Source organism: Geotrypetes seraphini, chromosome 18 (genome assembly GCF_902459505.1).
Source record: "Geotrypetes seraphini chromosome 18, aGeoSer1.1, whole genome shotgun sequence".
NCBI lineage: Eukaryota > Metazoa > Chordata > Amphibia > Gymnophiona > Dermophiidae > Geotrypetes > Geotrypetes seraphini.
Window position 1 is genome coordinate 15,459,274 of NC_047101.1, and position 26,949 is coordinate 15,486,222.

A 26,949-nucleotide genomic window follows, 5' to 3' on the forward strand; every position below is an offset into this window, starting at 1 on the left:
ACTTCCTGGAAATGTCCAGCTATCTTTCACTGTAATCCACTTAGAACTGCAAAGTACAGGCGGAATAGAAGTCACTAATATAATGTAAAACTCAGATGTCTCAATTTGTCCTCCTTTTTCTGGAACCATGAAACCAGGGTAGCTACAAAAATCTTACAGCCCCTATAATTTTGAAGTTGAAAAAACTAAAAAAAAAATTTCTTCATACCAATCCATTTTTTTTGGGGGGGGAAACTTACAAGATCCACTGTCCATAGACTGTTTATTGTGTCAATAAATCCCAATATAAAAATCTATATACATGCTCAATTAAATTATGAAAGCTCGTAAGAGGTCATAATACCTTGGAGTTAGGTCATTTTATAAGAACAGAAACAGGAGATACATTATAGCCAAAACAAAGGAACGGATTTGTAACACTAACGCCCTCTGTTGCATCACTGATAGAGAGAAAACATGGCCGCCAGTGTCACACCTCAAGTTTCAATGAAGCTCCTCTTTTATTCCTAATCTGCAAACAAATGTTCTTCTGTTCAAAATTCAGCACAAAAGCAGTCATGCAGGTTTGATCATTCATCTGCGTAATGGTAACCTGTTATGAACCAGACAACAGAGAAAACCAAACTCTGTCCAAAACACCAAGGAGTCGAAAAAAAAAGGGGGAGCGGAGTGTGCCTGGTCTTCAAACGAACCACGCTTTACTGGCAACCGGTAACTTAAAACATGCTAACCATCTGACATGTCAACTGACTCGACACGGGCCGAGCCAAATACTTGAGAGAGGAACATCAGAACTTAAAATAAAATATCAGATACAGCAAATTGCAAGCACTGTGGGTGCCACGTCATGGCAGGATTCACAACAGCTACAGGGCTTCAAAGAAGGTTTGGATAGGTACCTGGAGGACAAAGGGATTGAGGGGTACAGATAGGAGTAGAGGTAGGTTATAGGGATAGGATTAGAGGATTAGAGGCAGTTAGAAAATTAGTCAGGGGCACTGTTCAGGCAATTAGGCAATTAGCGGGTGCGGACCGCTGGGCAAGATGGACCTCTGGTCTACCTCAGCGGAGGCAACTTCTTATGTTCTTAAGTACTGGTTCCGAAGAGATGCCAGGAATATATAAGCGCCAAAATACGCAACACGAATCACTTCAAAGTCTATCCAACCCACAATGTAATAACTTAATGAAAGTAGGGGGTTCCTATGGATAATAGAATATCAATATATTCAAAAGAAATTTTTCACAATTTTTCACAATATGGTTAGCTCATATGAATATCAATTCAGCATAGATGACATCCTGCTCAAGCTGTTCACACAGCAACCCAACTTTTTAAATGCTCTCCCAAGTAGTATATTAACTAGGAGGTTGAAGTATCATGAAAAGGCAGCAATTCAGTACATAGAACCTCTAAGAACATAGGAATATAAGAATAGCCTTACTGGGTCAGACCAATGGTTCTCACGGTGGCCAATCCAGGTCACTAGTACCTGGCCAAAACCCAAGGAGTAGCAACATTCCATATAGAATCCCAAAGAAATAGCAAGATTCCGGAATCCCAAAGAGCAACAAAAGATTCCAGAACCCCAAAGAGTTGCAATATTCCATACTACCGATACAGGGCAAGCAGTGGCTTCCCCCATGTCTTTCTCAATAACAGACTATGGACTTTTCCTCCAAGAACTTGTCCAAACCTTTCCATCCCCATTTATGTTATTTCAAGTTCTTATCCTGGATTTAAAATTTGCCCTATAATCATTTACGTCAGACCTACTTCTCACCCTTAATTGTGACCTTTCTTTAGTGTCTAGCTCAAGTTTTAAATTGTTCTGTGGTGCCAAACGCAACGCCCACATTACAAAGAAGAAACAGCAACACTTAGCTTAAATGGCTATCTGCCAACTCCAACGTTGGTGAATGTTTCATTAAACATCCAAAGCTCTCCTTTGTCAAGAGCGTTTCAGCCTAAACAAGCCTTCCTGGGGGATAAAGGAATGTTGCTGAACTCCAAAATTTTATTGCGCTCCTGCTGTGGGCTTCTATTATCCATAGGAACCCCCTACTTTCATTATGGAATATATAAGTGTTCAGGCACAATAATATTTTATATAAGACTACCTTTAACAAAGCTAAGGCCATCTTGAATTAAAAATGACCCTGGCTGAACTGGTTCCCTGTTCAGTCCCTCAGTTGGGTCTTCCACTCCATGGATAATCTTGGAGTGAAAATACTGTGGAAGCAGTTTTCTCAGCCCTCTGAGAGAGAAAGGAGTTGTAGCTATCATTCAAGGTTCCAGAATAGGCTCTGAAGTTGAACATAAGAATAGCCATACTGGGTCAGACCAATGGTCCATCAAGCCCAGTAGCCTGTTCTCACGGTGGCCAATCCAGGTCACTAGTACCTGGCCAAAACCCAAAGAGTAGCAACATTCCATGCTACCGATCCGGGGCAAGCAGAGGCTTCCCCATGTCTTAATAACAGACTATGTGCTTTTCCTCCAGGAATTTGTCCAAACTTTTCTTAAAACCAGCTATGCTATCTGCTTTTACCACAACCTCTGGCAATGTGTTCCAGATCTTAACTATTCTCTGAGTGAAAAAATATTTCCTCCTATTGGTTTTAAAAGTATTTCCCTGCAGTTTCATTGAGTGTCCCCTAGTCTTAGTAATTTTTGACGGAGTGAAAAATCGATCCACTTGAACCCATTCTATTCCGCTCAGGATTCTGTAGACTTCAATAGTATTTCCCCTCAGCCGTCTCTTTTCCAAGCTGAAGAGCCCTAACCTTTTTAGTCTTTCTTCATACAAGAGGAGTTCCATCCCCTTTATCATCTTGGTCGCTCTTCTTTGAACCTTTTCGAGTGCCACTATATCTTTCTTGAGATAAGGAGACCAGAATTGAATGCAATACTCCAGGTGCTTTAGAGATATTTAATAGATCGTGTTTAAAAAAAAATAAAAGTGTAGAAACTTTTTGAATATCCCTTATAAAAACAAAACAAAATCCTCAAAAGAGAGTCCTGCATTAATTCATGAAATGAGCTAGAAGAAAGTGCTGAGGAAACAGCTATGCACCTTGCTCTTCCACTAAATTGCTTCTATAAATCTTGCCACCAATGGGCTAAGCCACCATTGGAACGACACATGTTTGCTACTCAAATTCTTCGCACTTCATTACCTTTTCTGTGTTGAAGGCAGAAATTTTGGAGGCTGAATTCGCACAGTAGGGTCCCATTTGCCAGGAGGCAGCACTGTTAACTCATCCAAAAACTCATCGATTCCGGCAACGAGCTCTTCTTTGTTCATAGTTTTACGTGCAACACATTGAAATAGCTAAAAGAGAAATATTAGGTTTTAGCTTTCAGCGGCTTCCACTGAGAAAAGTTTGTAGAAATTTTGCTTGAGGCCAGTTGTGGTGAAGGCCAATGATGTCAACATTTCAACTACTGCCTACCGCTAAGGGACACTCGATGACATTACAGGGAAATACTTTTACAACCAACGGGAGGAAATATTTTTTCACTCAGAAAACAGTTAAGCTCTGAAACGCGTTGCCAGAGGTTGTGGTAAGAGTGGATAGTGCACTGTAGCTGGTTTTAAGAAGGGTTTGGACAATTTCCTGGAGGAAAAGTCCATCGTCTGTTATTGAGAAAGACATGGGGGAAGCCACTGCTTGCCCTGGATCGGTAGCACGGAATGTTGCTACTGTTTGGGGTTCCGGAATATTTTGCTACTCTTTGGGATTCCAGAATCTTGCTATTCTTTAGGATTCTGAATGGAATGTTGCTACTCCTTGGGTTTTGGACAGGTACTAGGGATCTGGATTGGCCACCGTGAGAACAGGCTTCTGGGCTTGATGGACCATTGGTCTGACGCAGTAAGGAAGAAACTCCTGGATGTATCCATGGTGAAAATACACGAGTATTGCACAAAAGGGGACTTTGAGAAAGAAAGGAGACTAGTGACAGTGCATATAGGGGGTTATTCTAAGACAGCACACCTATATTTAGACACCAAGGGCTGAATTCTAAGTATTGCATCTAAAAAAAATGGGCACCAAAGAAATGCTATACAATAAGCCGTGCTTAAAGTTAGGCGTGGTTTATAGAATAGTGCTTAAGCTCAGGACTAAATTTAGGTGCAGCCATTTGCACCAATGCCTCTAGAGGTGACTACTGGCACCTAACACCACTGTAGACGTGGCTAACACCAGAAGTGGTGTTAGATGCCAGTAGGCGCCTCTGGAGACGCGATTCACGTCAAAGGTAGGCGCCAGAAATGTAGGCCTTGAAAACCCTGGCCAACATTTCTGGCGCCTACCTTTGCCGGAGGTGTGTTTCTCCAAATGGCACAGTTCCGTGATTGGCGTGCGATTGGCAGCCACTTTTAAGGCAGCTGCCGAAAATGGTGCCATTTAGAGAATCCGGGCCTTAGCACCTAACATTTAATTAGCTATTTCATGCAACTTATTCAGGTAGGTATGGCTATTCCAGTTGCAATAGCCATGGGGAGGGGGGCCTTGGAATAGGATTATCATATTTTTCTCCAGGAAATCTCAGACACATGACCCCCACCCCTTTCCGCCTTCAGCCCCGCCCAGTTCCGTCACATCCGCGTATGCTTGGAGGCCCTACCAGACACAGCCCTGAGCCAAAAACCCAGACAAACTGCTTTCAGGTTAGAAAGACATCCGGACACCCGGACAGTACTCTAAAAAGAAGACATGTCCAGGTAGAGTTACCGTATGGCTCCAGAAAAAGGAGGACGGATTGAGACATCCGGGTTTTACTTCCATTGCTTTTAATAGAAGTAAAGCCAGATGTCTCATTCTGTCCTCCTCACTTCCATTGCTTTCAATGGAAATAAAAACCAGATGCCTCAATCCGTCCTCCTTTTTCTGGAACCATATGGTAACCCTATGTCCAGGTAAATCCAGACATCTGGTAACCCAACGCATAGGGAGGGGAGAGGAGAAGGAGGGAGTAATGCAGTGCTCTCCCAGACCAGCCTGGGTGCCATAAAAATTGAAGGGCTGGCTACGCCTCTGGGATATTCAGCGCCAGACTGGATAAGATTACTGATTAAACTGGACCACATAAATAGCAGTTAACTGCTATAAGTTAGCCAGTCAGTTACTGAATATCAGCTTAACCAGGTAAGTTTTTAGTGGCTAAAAAAATTCCCGAAATTCAATGCAGGTCTACGAAAATGGCCTAAATTCGAACACATAACTCCTTGGCTGAAGACACTGCATTGGCTACCTGTGCGATCAGGTATTATTTTCAAGACATTAACTTTGGTTTACATTTACCATGGGATTCCTTGGTATCTATCGCCAACGATGCCTATCTACCGACCGCTCAGAACTCTGAGATCTGAGGGAGCGATACGATAGTCACTGATGGATTTTTCAAAAATACATTAGGAGAGTAGGAGAACCACCGCCATTTCCATCATGGGAGTAACGCTGCGGAACAAACGAACTGGACCGCAAAGGGCTCTGCCTGATATTCAAAAGTTCAAAAAAAAAAATGCTTAATACTACACTTTTTAGAGAGAGGCACTTTAACGAATGAGGTTTTGAGCAAAACTGGTCTTAGGATGAGCGTAATGTGAGGATCTGTGAACCCACTGTTTACACGGGATCGTCTGTAATTTGAGACGTTTGAATAAGTCTGCGAAATGCGAAACATTCTGCGAATGTTACTTTTGTAATGCCGCCTAGGAATAAGCGGTCGGTACATTTTTAAAAATAAATATATATCTGGGGTGAACGCCGGCTGAACATCAGACCCCATAAGTTTACCTCATCTGTGAGCAGCGTGGCAATGGATCTCCCAATCTCATGATAAGCCTTCAATCTAGCTTTAGGACCCAAAAGGATGAACAGAAACCTGTAATGAAAACAATATTTATGAAAGGGACGATTATTTTCAATTTGACTCCAACATACAGGGCTCCTTTTGCTAAGCTGTGCTAGTGGTTTTAGCGCGTGCGCTACACGCAAACGCCTCTATAGAGCTCGCGTTAGTATTTTTTTCTGTAGCGCGGGGTTAGCTAAAAACGCTAGCGCAGTTTCGTAAAAGTTGCCCACAGTCTATAATCTGAAAACGTCAATGGGAGGGAACATAAAGTTTTGGAGTCTGAGCAAATCAGGGCCTTCCAGATATCCAGTTTAAGGGTTTCCATAATCATGATGTAAACCTTACCCTAACATTAGATAGGAAGTGAATATTTTAAGTGTAGTGGGGGGGGGGGGTCTCCCCATCCCCATCCCCCCTGAAAAAAAAAGAGGGTTACTTTGTAACCCTCATAAAGACAAAATAGTATCCACCGTCGGGGCGCATTTGACGGGCCACCTCTCATTCGGTGCGCTCATTTGACGTGCGTGCAATTGTCATGCGCGCATTTAACGGGTGACCGTTAACTTTTAAAGTGAAGCAATATAGTAATCCATAATACATCAATCAGTTCTATCACTATTCACAAACTTTAAACTCTTCTCAAAAACTTCAGACTTTATCCAAGTTTCGAGTTTTATTTTAGTTTGATAAATTGCTTATTTAGTTTTACTAAGCGAGGTACAAAATTGATTTAAAAAAATATAAACATATATTTAAACATAAAATTTAAAATAATGGGCTAGACAAATAGACTTACAGACCGACTAATACACAAGGTAAGAGGGACAGAACTACAACTCAGTGTTTTAAAGTACGGAGGAGAACCATATATGGAGAAAGGAGGAGCATGTGGCGCAGTGGTTGGATCTACAGCCTCAGCACCCTGGGGTTGTGGGTTCAAATCCAGCGCTGCTCCTTGTGACCCTGGGAAAGTCATTCAGTCCTCCATAGCCCCAGGTACGTTAGATAGATTGTGAGCCCACCGGGACAAATAGGGAAAATGCTTGAGTACCTGATTGTAAACCGCTTAGATAACCTTGATAGGCGGTATATAAAAAAAACCTAATAAAAAAAAAGAAAACAATAGGGAGGGAAAAGTGCAATCAAAGAAGAAAACTAATATAAAGTTTAAACCTAAGGGACACTTTCCTTCAGTTGACCATGTTCCACATTTTCTTTTTTTTTTATTTTATTGTCATTTATGTCTTTTTTAATAACTCGTTGAATCTAAATCTTGGATCCCATCCCTATTGAGGACTTGAGTTGAAGCTAAGGGGTCCTTTTACAGAGGCGCGGTAGCGGTTAAACCGCCTGCCGCGCTAGTACCTAACGCCTCCATTGACGAGACGTTAGGATTTTAGACTGCCGCGGGGGTTAACGCGTGATGAAATGTCCGACGCGCTAACCCCCCCGTAGCGCGCCTTGATAAAAGGAGGGAAAATGCTTGAGTACCCGATTGTAAAACCGCTTAGATAACCTTGAGAGGCGGTGTATCAAATCCTAATAAACTTGAACCTTGATTATGTTTGTTTATGTTATTACGATGTACATTTGCTTATTAACTTAACTCAACTTTTCTGTACAAGTGGATACTTGATAATATTTATATGAAAATCCGATAAATAAATAATAAAAATAAATAAATAAATCAACATACAGTGAAAATGTTTTTGGATTTTGCCATTAGCATGAAGCCATGAAAAAGATCACCAAGTGAGCACCCACTGCCACCTATTTTGCAGGCAGGAAGACCCTGATTCTATAAACGGTGTCTAAAGTTAGACGCTTACCCAATTTACGTGCCTAACTTACCCCCTTTAACGATTAGGTAATGAGGTGGTTACGGAAGTTTCCAAGTTTATTATAAGATTTGATAAATCGCCTATTCCAGGTTCTAGGCGATGTACATCTATAACAGTGATTCCCAACCCTGTCCTGGAGGAACACCAGGCCAATCGGGTTTTCAGGCTAGCCCTAATGAATATGCATGAGAGAGATTTGCATATGATGGAAGTGATAGGCATGCAAATTTGCTTCATGCATATTCATTAGGGCTAGCCTGAAAACCCAATTGGCCTGGTGTTCCTCCAGGACAGGGTTGGGAACCACTGATCTATAAATTACAAAATTAGGGTAAACATACAAACATGTTAAAATATTATAAAAGTACATGACATAAAATCACATGACTAGACATAAGCAACAAGACTGATTAACATGTATGTTCAAAGAAGGGTAAAAATATGGGTAGAAATACAATTCAATATAAAAGAAACATTTAAGGTTAAAAACATTAGGAAAAGGGGAGAAATTATAAAATAAAATGTAAAAAAGAAGAAATTCAATTAGTCACTAAAAGCGTCTTTAAAAAGGAATCCCTTAAGTTTGCTCTTGAATTTATCTAGAATTCTTTCTTCTCTTAAATGAATTGGCAAGGCGTTCCAGGCTAGAGGAGCCGTAACTGAAAAAATGGAGTGACGTCGTGTACCAATAACTTTTAACGACGGAACAACTAATAAGTGTCGTTCAGTTGATCGTAGTACTCTTGAAGTATTATAGGGGATTAAAAATTTATAAATAAATGCTGGAGTTTTAAAAATTATAGACTTGAGAGTGAGTAAGTTTAATTTGTATATTATACGATATATAACAGGCAGCCAATGTGCTTTCTCAAGCAAAGGCATAACGTGATCGAATTTCTTAGCGTTTTCAATAATTTTAATCGAGGCATTTTGTATAATTTGTAAGCGTTTGATTTCTTTTTGGGCTATTCCTTTAAATAAGGCATTACAATAGTCGATCTTTGAAATAACTAAAGAGTGTATCAATATATTCAGGGATTTTGGGCATAAAAATTTTTTCATTGAGCGAATTTGACGGAGACTATAGAAAGAAGATTTCACGACATAACTAATATGATTGTGATATGTTAGTGACGCCGGCCTCTCCGTTTAAATTTTTGGGTAGGAAAGCTTTCAAAATCCTACACGGCATCCTCCCTCCCTGTATCCCCCTTTCTTGGAACTCCTCAAACCCTAATACCACCAGATCCACCCACAAATTAAAACTATCCTTCCCCTCGTTAAGAGGCATTTCCCATACAGGAAAACTAGGGACCTCCCTCCCCTTCAGAATCACCGAGCTCTGGAACAACCTTTCCTCCCCTCTTCGGAACCTGAGCTCTCTCCAACTTTTCCGCAAACATCTGAAGACCTGGCTATTCTCTAAAATGTGATACTTACTCCATCTCTGGCATTCTAAACCCTCTAAAAACTCTTCATACTTGGACCTCTAACCCTTTACTGTAGTTCCTTTCTATCCCATCTCCTGTAAACCGTGCCGAGTTCTACGAATGTGGAGATGATGCGGTATACAAATCTAAGGTTTAGTTTAGTTTAGTTTAGTTTAGAGAGTGATGGCATTACTTTGTCAGATAGTTGTTTGCTGAGTCGGAGCAGTTTGGTTTGTTCTCTCCACGGGGGCTGATTTAAGGTATTTGGATTCTAGATAAATATGGGTAGTAATGTTATAACAGATTATATATATTAATTAGGAGGTCGAGGGCTCCTTTTTACAAAGGTGCGCTAGGGTTTTTAGCGAACGCACAAAATTACCACGCGCTATAGCTCTGCTCTAAATTACTGTTTTTAGGGCTCCGACGGGGGGGGGGCGTGGGGGGGATCCCCACCACTTTACTTAATAGAGATCGCGCCGCGTTGTGGGGGCGTTGTGGGGGGTTTGGGGGGAAAAAGTGTTTTTAGGGAAAAGTGAAGTTTACAGTAAAATGTGGAGGGTTACAACCCCCCAAACCCCCCATAACGCTGGTGCGATGTCTATTAAGTAAAGTGGGGGGTTCCCCCCCACGCCCCCCGTCGGAGCCCTAAAAACAGTAATTTAGAGCGGCACACGCCTCCGCGCTGCGCTCAATTGTCCGGGCACGCCTTTGTCTTTCGCGCCATTGTCTATGAACCCTTTTTAGTACATGGACTAGAGTACGCTCACTTGGAGTTACTGCAAGAATCCTAAGCACGTCCTGCAGTAAACCGTTTTAAGCTGCGTTAGGCGCACGTTGGCACTTAAGAGACCCGGTGTTTCTAAAATGGCCTTTGATGGTGCTTTACCTGCTCGGAAGAGCTATTTCGGTTAGTGTTCCCAATACCGCTGCCTCCTTCAGTCTGATGAATGCAATGAACGGCTTGTCCAGGAAGTCAACTTCCCCAACCAGAATGTTTGATACTTCTGTCCCTTCAGCTATCTTCCTCTTAAATTTGTTTTTTAGCTGAAATGGAAAACACAATCATATCGGAGTACGAGATTCTCATCAGCCACTGTTAGGCTTGAAATGCGGCTTAATCACTGAACGTTAACAGGAAGGTGCCAAGAGGTAACAGATAGCAACTCAAACAGAAATTTGTCCAATCACACAACACACAATAGTGAGATTTATGCAGGATATCAGATCTAGCGGAGGAACACAATGAACATCTGAAAGAATCTGTTTATTTTAATGGTCCAGTGAATGGTATAAAAACAAAGGGCCTGATTCTCAAAATGGCGTCCCGATTGTAGGCGGCAGTAGGCATCTTACCACCGTCTAACAGACCAACCAGGACGCATGTTTGTTTGTTTTTTTTAAATCGATGTGGTGAAAGGCGCCTGCAATGTGTCATCCGCATGCATACGGAAGCATCTAGGCACGCTTACAGATACATAAGGCCAGTGTAGGCATGGCTTACACCGAAAGTGACCTTAGACGTCCGTAGGTGTGAGTCAGATGTCTTAAATGTAGGCCTGTAAAACATTGTTCCAAAAAAAAAAATCAGATGTCTTAAATGTAGGCCTGTAAAACGTTGTTCCAAAAAAAAAATCAGATGTCTTAAATGTAGGCCTGTAAAACGTTGTTCCAAAAAAAAAAAAAAAAAGAAAAGAAAAAGAGGCGATTCTGGACACAGCGCCTACCGGTGATTGACACAAGGAAGCAGTGGCGTAATAAGGGTGAGCAGTGCCTGGGACGGTGGCGCTCCTCCCCCGTCCTCTTCCCTGCTCCCCCTGCCAGGTGCGCGCCCCTTTCCCTTTCTCCGTACCTTTTAAGCTTCTCCACGTCAGTGTCGGCACACCTTTTGACGTCACTTCTTAGGCGCGGGTCCTGGAATTGGCATCAGAGAGAGCGCCGATGCCAGTAGCCACCTCACGCCGGGGAAGTAAAAAAAGGTACTGGGGGAAGGCAAGGGGCATGTGCTCAGCAAGGAGAGGAGTGTGTATGGGGGGTGGCACAAGGAGGAGAGGTGCTGCGCCCTTAGGAAGACCACGCCTGAGGCAGATCACCCGCACCACCCTTACTACGCCACTGCATGGTATGTGCCTGTTTTTCAGGCACCTAACATGACAGGCGCTGTTTCCAGAATGAGGCCCATAAGGGCCAATATTCAAAGCCATTTCACCGGGCTGGTTAAAATACACTCAGCACCCTGGTCGCATCCCTGGGCAGCGCCAGCAAATAACTGTGACATTTCGGTACTGTCCAGTTACTACCAGGGTGCTGTGTAAGGCAGACCATGGGTGGAGCTGGGACTTAACCATCTAGCAGTGTTATTTAGGGGGAAATTCAACAAAGGCCACCAAGCATGTTAGGGTGCGCTAATATGATTGTAAGCACTAACGCATTTAGCACCCTTTGCTGAATTTCCCCCTTAGATAAGTAAGCCATTAAGTTAGGATTCTTAAAATGTTATCTTATACAACAGTCTGAATACTGACTGGCACGGTGGCATCTTGGCTCAGTTCACTCTGCAGTGGTCACTGGCTTCTAACAGGTTCATAGACAACCCCGTGAAAGACAAAGGCGAGCGCCGACAACTGAGCGCAAGACGGAGGCGCGCGCCGAAGAAAATTACAGTTTTTAGGGGCTCCGACGGGGGGTTTTGTTGGGGAGCCCCCCCAGTTTACTTAATAGAGATCGCGCCGGCGTTGTGGGGGGTGTTTGGGGGGTTGTAACCGTCCACATGTTACTGTAAACTTAACTTTTTCCTTAAAAACAGGGAAAAAGTGAAGTTTTCAGTAACATGTGGGGGGTTACAACCCCCCAAACCCCCCACAACGCCCCCACAACGTGGCGCGATCTCTATTAAGTAAAGTGTGGGGGGGTTCCCCCCCACGTCCCCCCCGTCAGAGCCCTAAAAACAGTAATTTTGTGCGGCGCGCGCCCCCACGCTGCGCTCAATTGTCTGGGCGCGCCTTTGTCCCTGACACCCTTTTGACCTGACACCCTTCTAACCGCTCACGGCCGCAGGCTGAATATTATCCCCTGACTCTGTTGTTCAAATTACCCTCATTTTGATTTAACGGGAAGTACTTTTTCCATACCTGCTCTTTCAGAGGTTGATCTGAGAGTTCAATCGCCAAAATTTTTGAGGGAGCTTTTCTACCTGCAATGAAAAGTCATCTCAATTAAGAAATCAGAGCATCCTTAAATTAGGAAAAGTCAGTCGCAAATGGCCATTGCCGTTTTCCAGGCAAGCAAAATGACTGCTTTTTCTTTCTTTGTTTTAAGAGAAGGATTCTAGTCAACATTTATTATAATTTATTGTAATCCAGAAACAGGGACGAAATCTATCAAATGTTGTTCTGCCCCCACTGTATGCGGGCATTTTCTCAGTTCCTGTATAAAACCAATACAGTCAAACCTTGGTTTGCGAGCATAATTTGTTCCGGAAGCATGCTTGTAATCCAAAGCACTCGTATATCAAAGCGAATTTCCCCATAGGAAATAATGGAAGCTCGGACGATTCGTTCCACAACCCAAAAACTTTCATACAAAATACTATACGTACTTGTAATGCAAGACCTCGCTCATTTAGAACAGTCACTACACTTCCGCAGCGTCAGAGAGAAAAGAACCGTTGGCTCAGTCGTGATGATGTGACGCATGTATATTGTATGAACTCGTATTGCAAGACCTTGCTTGTATAAAAATTAATAAAATGTTTTGCTTGTCTTGCAAAACACTTGCAAACCAAGTTACTTGCAATCCAAGGTTTTACTGTACTCTATATGTGTTTGTTCTAACATGTATAAGCAAGGTGTGCTCTGTGGACTCAAATCCCCAGTAAGCTTTGCTTTTCCCAGAGAGCCAGGCTGCAACCAGAGAGCTTAAGCCCACCCTTCTTTAGTTTCTGGGAGAGAACAGAATCCAGTTTGTAAGATCACATGGCTGCATGAAAACCTGGGTCTAGCATTGTCCTCTCATCAGGTTTCCTTCCTATATTTCCACTAGCCTAATACAGCATAGGTTCTATATCTAAGTCTGGAGCACAGTGTTATTCCTCACAAGGTGTGTAGATACACACCCAGCTTTGCCTTGAATAGGATGTGCTAGTAGAGTGAGAAGATTCTGTACACTTCCCCCTCCCCATTCACGGTTTCAGCAATCGCGATTTCACATATTCGTGATTTTGGGGGAGGGGGAAAAAACAAAACAAAACATAGTTTAGCCTTCCCCCCGGCGTCCCGGCCTCACCTGGTGGTCTAGTGGGCTTTTGGGGCAGGAGCGATCTTCCTACGCTCCTGCCCCTTGCAGATCACCAATAGGAAATGGCTGTGGGGAGTTCCCGTCGTAGTCTTGAGAGACTACGGGAACTCACAACAGCCATTTCCTATTGGTGATCTGCAAGGGGCAGGAGCGTAGGAAGATCGCTCCTGCCCCAAAAGCCTGCTAGACCACCAGGTAAGGCCGGGATGCCGGGGGGAAGGTGGGAGGGAGGCAGGGGTGGGTCAGAGCCAGACCAGAAGATATTCGCGGTATTTCACCATTCGCGGTCCGGCTCTGCCCCTATCCCCCCCGCGAATCCGGAGGGAGAAGTGTACACAAAATTGGACTGCCTTGAAATCATCAAATTGCGAGTTGGCTAGTGCTTCCAGGGCCATTCCCTGTCCATGCTCCCAACCGAAAAATTCAGCCAATTGCAATTTAACACGTAGAAACAGAGAAACTACCACAAAACCCCTTAACGAAGTTGCACAGTAGCCTATTTGCATGCGTTAACCGCATGCTAAGGGCTCCTATATTGGCAATCGAACACAACTAGTATTACTGCAGATAACTCCTACCTCGGCAGCAGTTTTTCCCCATATCAGCCACAGTTCTTCGCCGGGATTTTGTAGTCTGGTGGAAGTGTCTTCGGAGGAGAACATACATTATTTTGTCTTTCAGGTCTGCTTTCAAGTCGTTGCTGGCAATCTGAAGGCTGGTTACAGTTTCTTGAAACAACGTTTGATTAGAAAGGTAAATGAACAGAATTTCAAAATGGTAGGCAGCTTCATCCCTCATGACATGATTGTTTGGACGCTTTGACTTTCAAAAAATACAGTAGATGGGATAGTTCTCATATAGGCTTCACGCTGGATTGCAAGAGTGATTTTTAAAATCTACCTATCACCCTAACCTTTCTACAAAGAGCCACCTAAAATATCTAAACTATCCCTAGGATACTCGTTAAAGTAATAACAAGATCTATAAGCAAAAATTGAGCGGATAATCTTTCCCCCAACCTTTTGTTTCTCTACCTTGCCCTATTTGATTTACAAATTGTACTTAATCCTTTTTTATCTCTCCCTTTTGTGTTTGTCTGGTACGTAGGTATGTGAATTATCTTGTTTGAGCAATGTGTTTTTTTCATTTTCTTACCCCAATTTTATTAATTCTTGTAAATCGCATTGAATTATGATTTTGCGATCAAAATCAAAACTTTATTAAACTTGAAACCTATTATTAAACTTGAAACTTGATCTGTCTGTGTCTGGCTGATGGATGGATGAATTAAAGAGGTCCTCCACAATCCAGCACATTTCCAAGGAGTTTTTAAAATTTCCTTCTGTGTAATTTTGCCTCCCGAAATTCAAAGTGATTTGGGAGCTCATCATCAAAACACTTAGGGATCCTTTTACTTAGCTTCGATAATGGTTTTAGCGCACGCTAGATGCTAACGCCAGCATTGAGTTGGCGTTAGTTCTTGGCGCATAGCGCGGAGTTAATGCGCTAAAAACAATAGCGCCCCTTGGTAAAAGGAGCCCTTAGACACACAAAGTACCATGGTTAAATCACTTTTGACTGCCTAATTAGTGATATTCAGTGGCACGCAGCCGGAAAGTATCCCTGACTATCACCACACAATGCCCCTGCACTGTCTGGTTAACGCTGGGGCACTCTGTGGGTGGAGCTTCGATGGAGTATGGGAGGAGTTTAAAGTGCATTAAAATTTGATGAAACGCTAATCATAAATTCTAAGCATTTTAACAATTAAAAATTACAATGGGGAACAATTAACATACTTATTAATGACAAGACGTAGAACACATGAAAACAAGAGAGTGGAGGAAATCCAAAGAGAAAAGAGCTGGAACCTAACTGGTTAGCGGCCTTGCAAGAGGGAATGGGTATCTCTCCCATCACAGGGGGGGGGGGGGTAATTGGGTGTTGCTTGAGAGCAGCAAAATCTTCTGACAGGTCTGAGCTGTCAAGCTTTATTTTCCTGTCAGTGCCCCAGCCAATCAGCGCTCAGGCACTGATCAGAAAGTAAGGCAACAACAGCTCAGACCCGTTGGCAAATTTTTCGAGGTTTAGGGAATCGCTCGGAGCGCTCATTTTAATATTCATGGCCTTGTTGTACTACATTTGCACGACAGTATCGGAGACTGCTGGAAAACTCGGAAAAGACCACGGTGAGCCGTTTTAATAATCCGCCGCTAAAATACAGGCACGCTACACCGGCTGGAACCGGTTTAGCGAGCACGTTAAAGGCAAATTTTAGTTCCGCGAACCTGCACCTCAGGCCACTAACTGGTTAGGCCAGCGATTAAAGTCAGGACCAGCAAAACAGTCGTCCTAACATTAGCCGCAAAACTAACTGGGCACCGGGGTGAATATTGGCCGCTGCCTTGGGTAACTTCCAGGTTGCGGCGCCAGTTTTCCGTGGAAAGCCAGCTAAGGGTGGTGCTCCTCAAACAGCAAGCCCCTGCCTTACCATATTTCTCCGGCCCTGCGTTTTACATACCTATTATATGCTTCAAGCTGCAGGTTTCAAAATCCAACAGGATTGTCCCCTTTTCCATGCATGTTCTTAGCTCGAATAGACTGTGTAAGGACAGTGTGCTGACGTGAGGTTTACTCCATCGTTCTCCTCCATCTTCTACTTTCTCTTCAAATTTCATCCACCTATAGGAGTGGCCAGTGCAATTCAAGCAATATAAAGCTGTGAGTAACTTCAGGTGACTGTAATTCCATAAAAAAAGCCCAAAACAAAGAATGTTCCACACCACCACCACCACCACCACCAGTGGCACAGTAAGGGGGTACGGGGGGGGGAAGGGGCGGTCTGCCTAGGTGTGGTCTTCCTAAGGGCGTGGCACCCTCTCCATACCCCGCTCCGCTCCTTGCTGCAGGCGTGTGCCTCTTGCCTTCTCCCAAACTTTTTACTCTTCCCCGGCACAAGGTTACTGCCCGCGTCGTCACCGGCGCTCTCTCCGACGTCAATTCTGGGATGTGACTTCAAAAGGGCGAGCCGACATCGACGTGGGCATGCTGCTTACGCCGAAGTTAAAAAGGTACAGGGAAAGGGAAGGGGTGTGTGCTCGGGGCGCCCTTCGCCCTTACTACGCCACTGACGAGGTGAGCTCTAGATAGAAGAATGACACGTGGAGGTTTGTGCCAAAATTTAGGCACCAAAACTCAGTGTGCAGCATCTGCGTGCCCAATTACAGAATAGGGTTAGTTACATGTGAAACCTAATTAGCTAATTGGCTCTAAATTGACACTTAATTAGAGAAAAGTATCAACAATTGACCTTAACAAGTATTAATTGATACAAATTAGCGTGGGTAACAAACAGACTTACGCTCTCATTCTCTAAACTGAGGGCCTAAGGCAGGGGTAGGGAACTCCGGTCCTCGAGAGCCGTATTCCAGTCAGGTTTTCAGGATTTCCCCAATGAATATGCGTTGAAAGCTGTGCATGCAAATAGATCTCATGCATATTCATTGGGGAAATCCTGAAAACCCAACTGGAATACGGCTCTCGAGGACCGGAGTTCCCTACCCCTGGCCTAAGGGCTAGATTCACTTGCCTGCCCGATCATGACCGATCCGTGTCCGATCTGTGCAGGGCCGACCAATTCACGACGGGAAAATATTCAAATGGGGGCAATCGGAGGAATACCCCCCCCCCACCAACCACACGGATCACTACTGAGCGATCCCAACGCATGCGTAGACCATCTTCTGTGCCTATAGTTGGTCTGCGCATGCGTTTGCTGTCTGTGCTTTTTTTATTTTTACTTTTTTTTACTTTACTTTTTTACTCGCGAGCCCGTGGTTTTAACCCGCAGGTTTAAAGGGCTCGCGCTGCAGGGAAGGGAGGCAGAACAGGAGAGTAGGCTGCAAAGGCAGGAGAGTCGGGGCTGAGCAGGGCGGCACGAAGGCAGGACAATCGGGACAGAGAGCAGGGTTTTTGCACAAGCGACTGGTCCTCACCAGTCACTTGTTTTTGGATCGGCCGGTCAGTCGGTGTGCCAGAAAAAATGTTTAGTGAATCGCATCCTTCCAACTTTGTATGTCGTTTCCTCTCATTTACATACACGGATCGGAATAGGATCGGAAGAGAGGTTAGTGAATCGGATCAGAGGAAAATCGGGTCTCAAAGGGGTTGTAAACCGATCGGTTTGTTTAGTGAATCTAGCCCTAAGTTCCATAGAGTTCAACAGCTAAGGAGTTTTCTCCCAGCATTCACAGATTGCACGTGGAAACTGGCAACTATTTACTGTATTGCACCTTCTTATTTTGAAGTTCTTGAAATTAATTAAAATTTTTTTAAAAACCCTCCAAATTCTCGGATGAAGACCAGAAAGCTAGAAAGTACAACGGTAGGTTATCGTTTGGATGGCCACTTCATTAGTCAGAAAAGTGAATCCCCTAAAGCAAAAACGAAGAAAAGTGCCACTGGTAAATGTTTACCTCAAGAAAACTGTGTGCCAAACACGTCTCTCCTCTTCTAACTCAGAGTGAGTTCTGTCTGCTCTGGAAAAGCCATCACACGGCGGACGCAAAGGGGAAATTCTATAAATGGCTCGGAAAATATTATCGCTAAGCACCCGTCTATAAAGGGCGCTATAGGCTGATTCTATACATGGCGCCCTAGTTAGGCGTCACAAAGCACCCTAATTGTGGACGCCTAACGATACCTAACTAAAATCTGCGCACAACCCAAATTGTTTCTTTTAGCTTAAATGGCGTGGTCGTAGGCGTGGTTAGGGATGGAAAACAGGCGTGGTTGACTTAGGCGTCCATGATAGGTGCCGGTAAATTAGACCCAGTAAAACCTGGCCTTATGTACTGGCACCTACCTCTATTGCACCTAGTGATGCCTACTTGGGCGCCGCTAAGCGTGATTCTATACGCGGTGCCTAGCAGTTGACTAACAGCCGTGCGGAGCGGCGCCCACAATGTAGGCGTGCTTAGTTTCAAGTTTATTAGGATTTTATACACCGCCTATCAAGGTTATCTAAGCGGTTTTTACAATCAGGTACTCAAGCATTTTCCCTATCTGTCCCGGTGGGTATCTAACGTACCTGGGGCTTGCCCAGGGTCACAAGGAGCAGCGCGGGGTTTGAACCCACAACCCCAGGGGGCTGAGGCTGCAGATCCAACCAATGTGCCACTGTGCCACACACGGCTTAGGTGCCATTCAGAGAATCTGGCCTTTAGAGTCAATGCCTATGCCCAAAGATGGGTGCCGGTATTTATGCCAGCTGAAACCTATGCCAGTGTCCGACTCATTGCATTTGGGTGCAGAAATGGTGCTATTCTATAAAACTGTGCAGAATTTTTCAGAATGCTCTTGTCCATACCCTGGCTATGGCACCTTTTGAGTAGCTCACTAGGGGATTTTGGTGCCTGGACTTACAGAATAGTGTGCAAGCAGATGTGTGTGCAAATCCCAATTTACTGAATTTAATTGATTGCTAACATCAATTAATTGCTAACTAATGACTCGTTAAACAATTTACTTGCGTATACATCTTCAAATCATGCTGAAATTTGGGTGCCGGCTCAAAATACGCTTAAAATATGGGGTGCGTCTTATACGCCAGTAATCAAAATTATGAGTTGAAATTTCAACCAACTTCTGGCTTATATTAATATAGTTCTTTCTGCTCTCTCTCGGACGCCTCGAGGTCTCACAAGTACGCACTGTACACAAGCGTCACGTTGTTTCTACTCTCTATTGGATGCTGCGAGGTCTGCGTCACGCTGTTTCTGGATTTTGAGGATGAAGATTAAAAGGTATCTAACTACAGCGTTCCCTAGTGACATTTTTTTGTAGACATAAATAACTATAAAATTACCGTAGTATAGTAAATCATTATGGAAATTCATGAAAAAGTGTAGAAAATTTTTTTTTTCTTAAAAATGTATCTAAAAAGGGGGGTGCGTCTTATACGCCGCTGTGTCCTATATGTCGGCAAATGTGGTATTTGATGTGTCACAGTCATGCATTCAAGAGAGGATGAAGGGGGAAAGTGAAGTTATTATCGTACATAAACGAAAGAAAACCCCATTTTTATCATCACGATATTTGTAAAAATAATGCAAAGTCATAACCTTAGGAAGGACATGGCGTTACTTGAGAGGCTTCAGAGGAGATTGACGCGTCTGATAAAGGGGATGGAAAACCTTTCATACACTGAGAGATTGGAGAAACTGGGACTCTTTTCCCTGGAGAAGAGGAGACTTAGAGGGGATATGATAGAGACTTACAAGATCATGAAGGGCATAGAAAGAGTAGAGAAGGACAGAAAGAGAGAGAGAAAGGGAGACAGAGAGAGAGAGAGAGAAAGATTGGAGAAACTGGGACTCTTTTCCCTGGAGAAGAGGAGACTTAGAGGGGATATGATAGAGACTTACAAGATCATGAAGGGCATAGAGAGAGTAGAGAGGGACAGAAAGAGAGAGAGAAAGGGAGCAGAGAGAAATAGAGAGAGAGAGAGAGAGAGAGAGAAAGATTGGAGAAACTGGGACTCTTTTCCCTGGAGAAGAGGAGACTTAGAGGGGATATGATAGAGACTTACAAGATCATGAAAGGCGTAGAGAGGGACAGATTCTTCAAACTTTCAAAAAATAAAAGAACAAGAGGGCATTCGGAAAAGTTGAAAGGGGACAGATTCAAAACAAATGCCAGGAAGTTCTTCTTTACCCAACATGTGGTGGACACCTGGAATGCGCTTCCAGAGGACATAATAGGGCAGAGAACGGTACTGGGGTTTAAGAAAGGATTGGACAATTTCATGCTGGAAAAGGGGATAGAGGGGTATAGATAGAGGATTACTGCACAGGTCCTGGACCTGTTGGGCCGCTATGTGAGCGGACTGCTGGGCACGATGGACCTCAGGTCTGACCCAGCAGAGGCATTGCTTATGTTCTAAATAAACAGCTGCCAGTTTTGGAGAATCCAGCTAATTATGGGGTCCCTTTATTAAGGCACGCTAAATGCTATAATGGATGCCTTAGCATTTAGCATGCACTAATCTTTAGCACGCCTTAATTAAAGGATCCCTATGTCTAGTAGTACAAGAGCGAGGGTGGGGGGGCATGAGAGGGCTCTCACCTGGCAGTTTCCCTCCACTCCACGTCTTCGCCAACAATGAAAAGTTCGTTCAGCTGGGTAAAAAGCGAAGGGTGATTTGTTTCCTCATTGTCCTCCTCCTCCCCCAGGATAAACCAAATTTTTTCAGATGCCGGGGAGATTCTGGAGCTAAAGATGCTTCGGTCGGAAGCCTGAGAAATGATGATGGAGTTTCTGCTCCGTAACCCTTCGGATCTGCCAAAGTTGCTGCCATCATCAAGGCCTATGTCAGTCTCTCTGTGAGTGAGAAATTCTTCACTTTCTTCCAGTCGCATGGTCGAGCGCAAAGGGAGACGGAAGACAGCTACAGCTGCTTTGGCTTTCTACCCAACGCCTCGCCTTGTGAGTGAAGCCGGGCTCTGCTTCTGTACAATCGCACACAGAATGCCAAGAAGATCTCAGACACCTTTAAAAAGGCTGGAGCTTGTTTAGGCCAGAAACATCACACACAATATTGTGTGCAAACCAAACATATGTTATTAACAAAAAAAAAAAAAGGACCTGCACATACTGGACATTACTTGCTCAGTCTGCACTAAGTGGGATTCCTAATCCTAACCAGTGCCTTGTTTGTACACTGTTGTCGATTATTCTAGACAAATCTGTTGACAAAAACATCAAGAATCAGAAGAGCACTTGTGGAACTTTGAAGTAAGCTTTACAAGTTACAGAATTCTTTTCTATTATTTTATGAATATTTAAACTATTACAAGCAACATGAATGTCACAAGAGACAATTACCAGATAGGAAAAGAGAAATAGCAATAGCTCATTTCTAAAATTCCACTATTTTTTTTTTTTTTTTAAAAGATGAGAATAGATTAAAGCAGGCTTGTCCACCCTTTTTCTATTGGGGGCCACATCTTATATTTTTTTAAACATTTGAAGGGCCAAAACACGCACTGTCATATTCTGCCACATGTTTTGTCAAATAGTGGCAAAATATGATGGTGCATCGGCCCCTCTTGAGCCTTCACTCAGTTTCTCTTGCTCATGTAAGCCCTTGGATCGGTAGCGTGGGATGTTGCTACTTTTTGGGATTCTAGAATCTTTGGGATTCCAGAATCTTGCTATTCTTTGGGATTCTGTATGGAATGTTGTTACTCTTTGGGTTTTGGCCAGGTACTAGGGACCTGGATTGGTCACTGTGAGAACAGGCTACTGGGCTTGATCCAATGAGACTATGCTTTTGTTCTTATCCAACCTTCACTCCATTTTGCTCTTGCTCATGTAACCCTATCAATCGTCCCTCAGTCTCTCTCATGCTCATGTAAATCCCCTCCACCCCAGCCTTTACCCGGTTTCTGTTCTCTCATCTAACTTTGGTTCAAGTTTCAAGTTTAATGGTTTTTTTGATTAATCGCTTAATCATACTTCTAAGTGATGAACAATTTAAAATTACATTTGGTGGGAAACAATACAATACAAAAATTTTTATATAATGACATTAGGGATTGAAATTTAACTTAACATACTCACAACATTAGGTAAATGGGGATGTGAAATACAAATCAATATAGAAAAGTAGAAACAAAAAAGGGAAAGGTAAACAAAATAAAAGATAAAATATTATAAGATAAAATTAGCTAGGCCTATGGATTATTAAAATTAGTTTTCAAAGGCATCTTTGAAGAGAAATGTTTTTAAATTACTTTTAAATTTTCCAAGTTCCTGTTCTTCCCTTAAATACATTGGAAGGGCATTCCAAGTCTGTGGTGCGGTAACCGAAAAAAATAAATTGCCGTCTTGTATTAATAACCTTCAGCGAAGGAATACTTAGTAAATTCTGTTCATTAGATCTCAAAACTCTATTTGGAGAATATGGAATTAATAATTTGTATAAAAATGCAGGGGTTTTATTACAGAGAGATTTGAAAGTCAATATGCAAAGTTTATATGTTATCCGATTGATAACTGGAAGCCAGTGCGCGTTTTTTAGAAGCGGTGTTACGTGGTCAAACTTTCTGGATTTGGTTATAAGCTTAATGGACGCATTTTGAATGATTTGAAGACGCTTTATTTCGTTGGGTGGGGACAGAGAAGATCCTGACGGGGACAGGTAGGGACGGAGAGGATCCTGGCGGGGACGGAGAGGATCCTGGCGAGGATGGGTGGGGACGGAGAGGATCCTGACAGGGAAGGGTGGGGACGGAGAGGATCCTGGCGGGGACGGGTGGGGATGGGTGGGATTTCTGTCCCTGTGCAACTCTCTAGTCTCTACCCATGGCATGCCCAGTAGCATAACAAGGGTAGGAGGTGCCCGAGGCAGAGGCACCCCGCATGCCCACCTCTCCACTCTCTCCCACTCCTTTCCTGTCCCCCATGCCACATTCGTGCCCTCCTTTCCCCTGGTACCTCTTCAAATCTTTGCTAGCGCGAACAGCTTCTCCAGCCTGTTGCTCGCACTGGCATTAGCTTTCCCTCTGATGTCACTTCCTGGCCTCGCGACCAGGAAGAGATTTCAGAGGTGAGCCAGGCCGGCACGAGCAGCAGGCTGGAGAAATTGCTTGTGCACGGGGTGGGGGGGGGGGGAAGGGAGGGCACTAGCATGGCATTGGGGAGCAGAGAGGTACCGGCGGCCCCCACCAAGACAGTACCTGTAGCCGTCCGTTCCCCCTCTTACTATGCCACTGGGCATGACCCTCTGAAAATATTTGTAAACAATAGCTAGTGCGGAAGTTAAGACACGCTAACAGGTAAAATACCACAAAACGATTTAACGTGTTTTGCAGTTGCCTGTTTTTCCCACGTTAAGCCTATACTAGAGCAGTGTCCTGCAAATTTTTTGGCCCGAAGGTACACTAAACCCTGTGCTCTGGCCAGAAGGCACCCGGAAGTGTGTGGCCATTGACATAATGATGCCACGCGCAAGTGTGATATCATCACGTCAACATCCGCGCATGCACGGAGGCCTATCTGGGGGATCCTGGAGGAGGGGAGGCGCGGGGACAGGAGGAGAAGAGTCATCGGCACCGGCTGACTGCCTACAGGACGTGCCTCTCCCCGTGAGAGGCACATCCTAAAAGCAATCAGCCCGCGCCAGCGTCTCTTCTTACCAGCATCTCATCGGAGCACGCTCGGAAACTGCTGCGGCACACAGCTTGCGATACACTGCATTAGAGCATAACACCCTTTAGTAATAGGCCCTGTGTTACTAAAAGAAAGTTCATAATCTTTGGAATAGTTTAAAAACAGTGACTACTTTTTGCTGCTTAATTATAATAAACATAAGTGTCCAGCACCCTTTCGGCGTGTATTATGTAATACAATTCCAGAACTATCTTATTTCTGTATTAAAAATCACAAGCGTCTCTGTACAGGACTGTATGTTATCGTAAACAAAGCCATACTGGAGGGCACCGGATCTTACTGGTGAAGATCTGGACCCTAGAGCCTTGGGTGTTTGTATAACAACAACATGGCCTTAGAAGACAGCTAGTGAGTAACCTAACTAGATCTGAGTGAAACACTAGCAAAATGTCCATAGCATTTCAGCCGTGCGGCAACCGTTCTGCAATATCAAGTTCTTCATAATAAGTAGAAGCGAATAGAGGATAGATTTCCATCACGAGAGAGGAAGCAAAAAAAGAAAGTTGGCAAAAATGAACACTAAAGAGGACACGCCTCACATAGGGATTCTTTTACTAAACTGCCTTAAACACTAATACGCTCTTATCGAGGGGAAAAAGCGTGCTGCAAGGCACATTAAACTGTTTGCGTTGGTTTGCCTCCCCGCCTTAAATTGTGCGCTATTTTAAGTGACTTTAATATAGAGAGATGTTTGTTATAACACTGTGATACTCAAAATGATCTAATGTCTTCTATAATCACAGCTCAAAGTGAAATAATATTGTATTTAATTAGAATTGTGAAAACCTCAGACCCTGAACCCGTGACTAGTGATAACACCAAACTGGGGTTCATTGGGGGACCATCATCGTTTTCACTGTCCCCTTTACCATCCGAAAGACAATGTGCATAAAACTGAAAAATAAAAATAAAATAAAGCTTTGAAACAAAAAACTTATCTGTGTCGGATGGTATGGTCTCTTTAATGATCCTCAGCGGTGAATAAATTAACTCGTGCTTATGGTGAACTAAAAACGACCACTTATTACTCCTCCATAATATGTTGGAGGAGTAATAAGTGGTCGTTTTTAGTTCACCATAAGCACGAGCTATTTTAAGTGAAACAGTTTTTTTTATTGACGACATAAGAACATCATACATCGAAAAAGGTAAGCAAGACAAAAGACCATTCGTACAAAACCAGATAACAATCCAATCATCAATAGTTTTCCCCCAGAGAACAATAAAGACCCCCCTCCCCCTGCAAATACCCCCACCCACCCCCAAACTCCTCCCCTATGTGAACCCTCCCCCCTATCTTGAGAATTGTGCGCTATTTAACAAAATATATTTGGGGGAGGGGTGGGGAGGGTATAAACAGGGGGAGGAAAAGGATCTCAGAAACCTGCTTGGGGACAGGGAATAAATCTCAGCCAAATCCGACAAGGTTCCACGTTTCATTCATTGATCCTGAAAAACTTCCTCTTTCCTATTTTAATTTTAATCGTTTCATTAATGGCTTGATCTTAAAAACTTCTCCATTAAATCTTTATTAAAGCCACATTCATGTGAATGGTGTTCGATATATCGTCAAGGTACTTACCTTAAATGTTGCAGGCAGCCACAGCCCGACGGGACCTGTTTTGCCACAATTACTGGCGTTCTCAAGGGTTCACGTAAGCTGCTGCATAATTATTCAGCAATAGCATTCAGTCTCAGGGCTTCCCACTGAGTGGCAACGTCCCACACACTAATGGAAAAATTAGCACAGAACCTGGAAAAAAAATTATTAAAAATGTGCTCCAATAAATGTGGACTTAGTGCGCTGAAAAGTCCCACATTTAGATACTCTGGACCTGATTCTGCATAGGACGCCGATATCGATGGCCGCCTACGAAATGGCCACCAATCACGTGTCAATCACGCATTGGCGTCCTATTCAGAATCGTGTCTACATTCTCGTACAGATGTCATAAAAAGATTCCATATTTTTGTGGGTCATTTGTTATTGCTTATTGCATTTTGCTATGTCTTACACTTTGTATTTTCTATTTTAAAAGTTAAATAAACAGTTTTTGCAAAAAATAATAAATAAATAAATGTAGGCCAGCATTTTGCAAACCTAAATTTAAGGTGTCTGCTTCACGCCTACAGAGAAAACAAAAAAAACTCTGTGGAGTGACGATGTTCCTAAATGGACTTTATTTGAAGGATTGGACAATTTCCTGCTGGAAAAAGGGATAGAGGGGTATAGACAGAGGATTACTGTACAGGTCCTGGACTTGTTGGGCCGCCGCGTGAGCGGGCTGCTGGGCACGATGGACCTCAGGTCTGACCCAGCGGAGGCATTGCTTATGTTCTTATGGGAGAGGAGGAGATAGTGGATGCTGCGGATGGACCATCTGGCCTTTATCTGCCATCATGTTTCTAGGTTTCTATAACCATAAAGCTCTATGACTTCACAAAGCAGGTGCAAAGAGCCTTAGCCCATAGGAAGAGGAGATGCAAATGTTAAGAGCCTTAGCCAATGCGCTTCAAGAGAGCGTAATAGGGCAGAGAGTACGGTACTGGGGTTAAAGAAAGGATTGGACAATTTCCTGCTGGAAAAGGGGATAGAGGGGTATAGATAGAGGATTACTGCACAGGTCCTGGACCTGTTGGGTCGCCGCGTGAGCGGACTGCTGGGCACGATGGACCTCAGGTCTGACCCAGCGGAGGCATTGCTTATGTTCTTATGTTTAACCCATTCTGAGCTCTTTGGGGAAAATGGGATAGAGAATGAATTACATAAATAAATAAAATTAAGCTCTCTTCTCAGCCCATCTGGAATTCTGGATATCTCTGTGAGCCTCTTGAACCTTGGTGGGACTTGTTTCCCATTTCAGCTCGTATTTCCGTTGGAAAAATAGCCAAGAAAGAAGAAAAGGTGGTGGAGGAGTGCAAGATCAGGAAGCCCGTTGCCCTGTGAGGCACGGTACACCAGCAATAGCACGCAGGACAACTGCGCCCTGACAATCCCGCTCTATTAAACGTGCATACTGACAAGTGCGCGCATGAAGGGAGCGGGATTTTCGGGGCACAATTGTAAGTTTAATGGTAGTGGTGGGGGAGTTTGCGGTAATCTTCAAATTGAGAGTGCGTCGACATTCCCTGAAGGAGAGCGCAATTGTAGTGTGTGTGTGTGTGTGTGTGGGGGGGGGGTGTTTCCTCCCCACACACCCCTTCAGAGCAGAAACGGGAAGGCTGCGGGAGGAGAGCCCGAGTTGTAAGTGTAGTGGGGGGGAATCCCCCCCACACCCCTTCA

General features: G+C 43.8%; 1 protein-coding gene across 4 annotated transcripts in view; it reads right to left on the minus strand.

Moving 5' to 3' along the window:
* Positions 1-25,419, minus strand: part of LOC117351648 (electrogenic sodium bicarbonate cotransporter 1-like) — an 84,701-nt gene extending 59,282 nt beyond the window's left edge. For 2 of the 4 annotated variants that reach the window (XM_033927232.1, XM_033927231.1), the window contains exons 1-7: positions 20,559-20,944; positions 15,955-16,115; positions 14,012-14,161; positions 12,269-12,330; positions 10,027-10,184; positions 5,809-5,896; positions 3,181-3,335 (exon numbers count right to left, since the gene is read on the minus strand). In XM_033927232.1, the coding sequence (XP_033783123.1) occupies positions 3,181-3,335; positions 5,809-5,896; positions 10,027-10,184; positions 12,269-12,330; positions 14,012-14,161; positions 15,955-16,115; positions 20,559-20,851 (1,067 nt within the window). In that variant the 5' untranslated portion in view covers positions 20,852-20,944. Of the gene's footprint in view, positions 1-3,180; positions 3,336-5,808; positions 5,897-10,026; positions 10,185-12,268; positions 12,331-14,011; positions 14,162-15,954; positions 16,116-20,558; positions 20,945-25,248 lie in introns of those variants that run through there. The other 2 variants (XM_033927233.1, XM_033927234.1) reach the window with 2 other exon arrangements.
* Between the last annotated feature and the right edge of the window lie 1,530 nt (positions 25,420-26,949).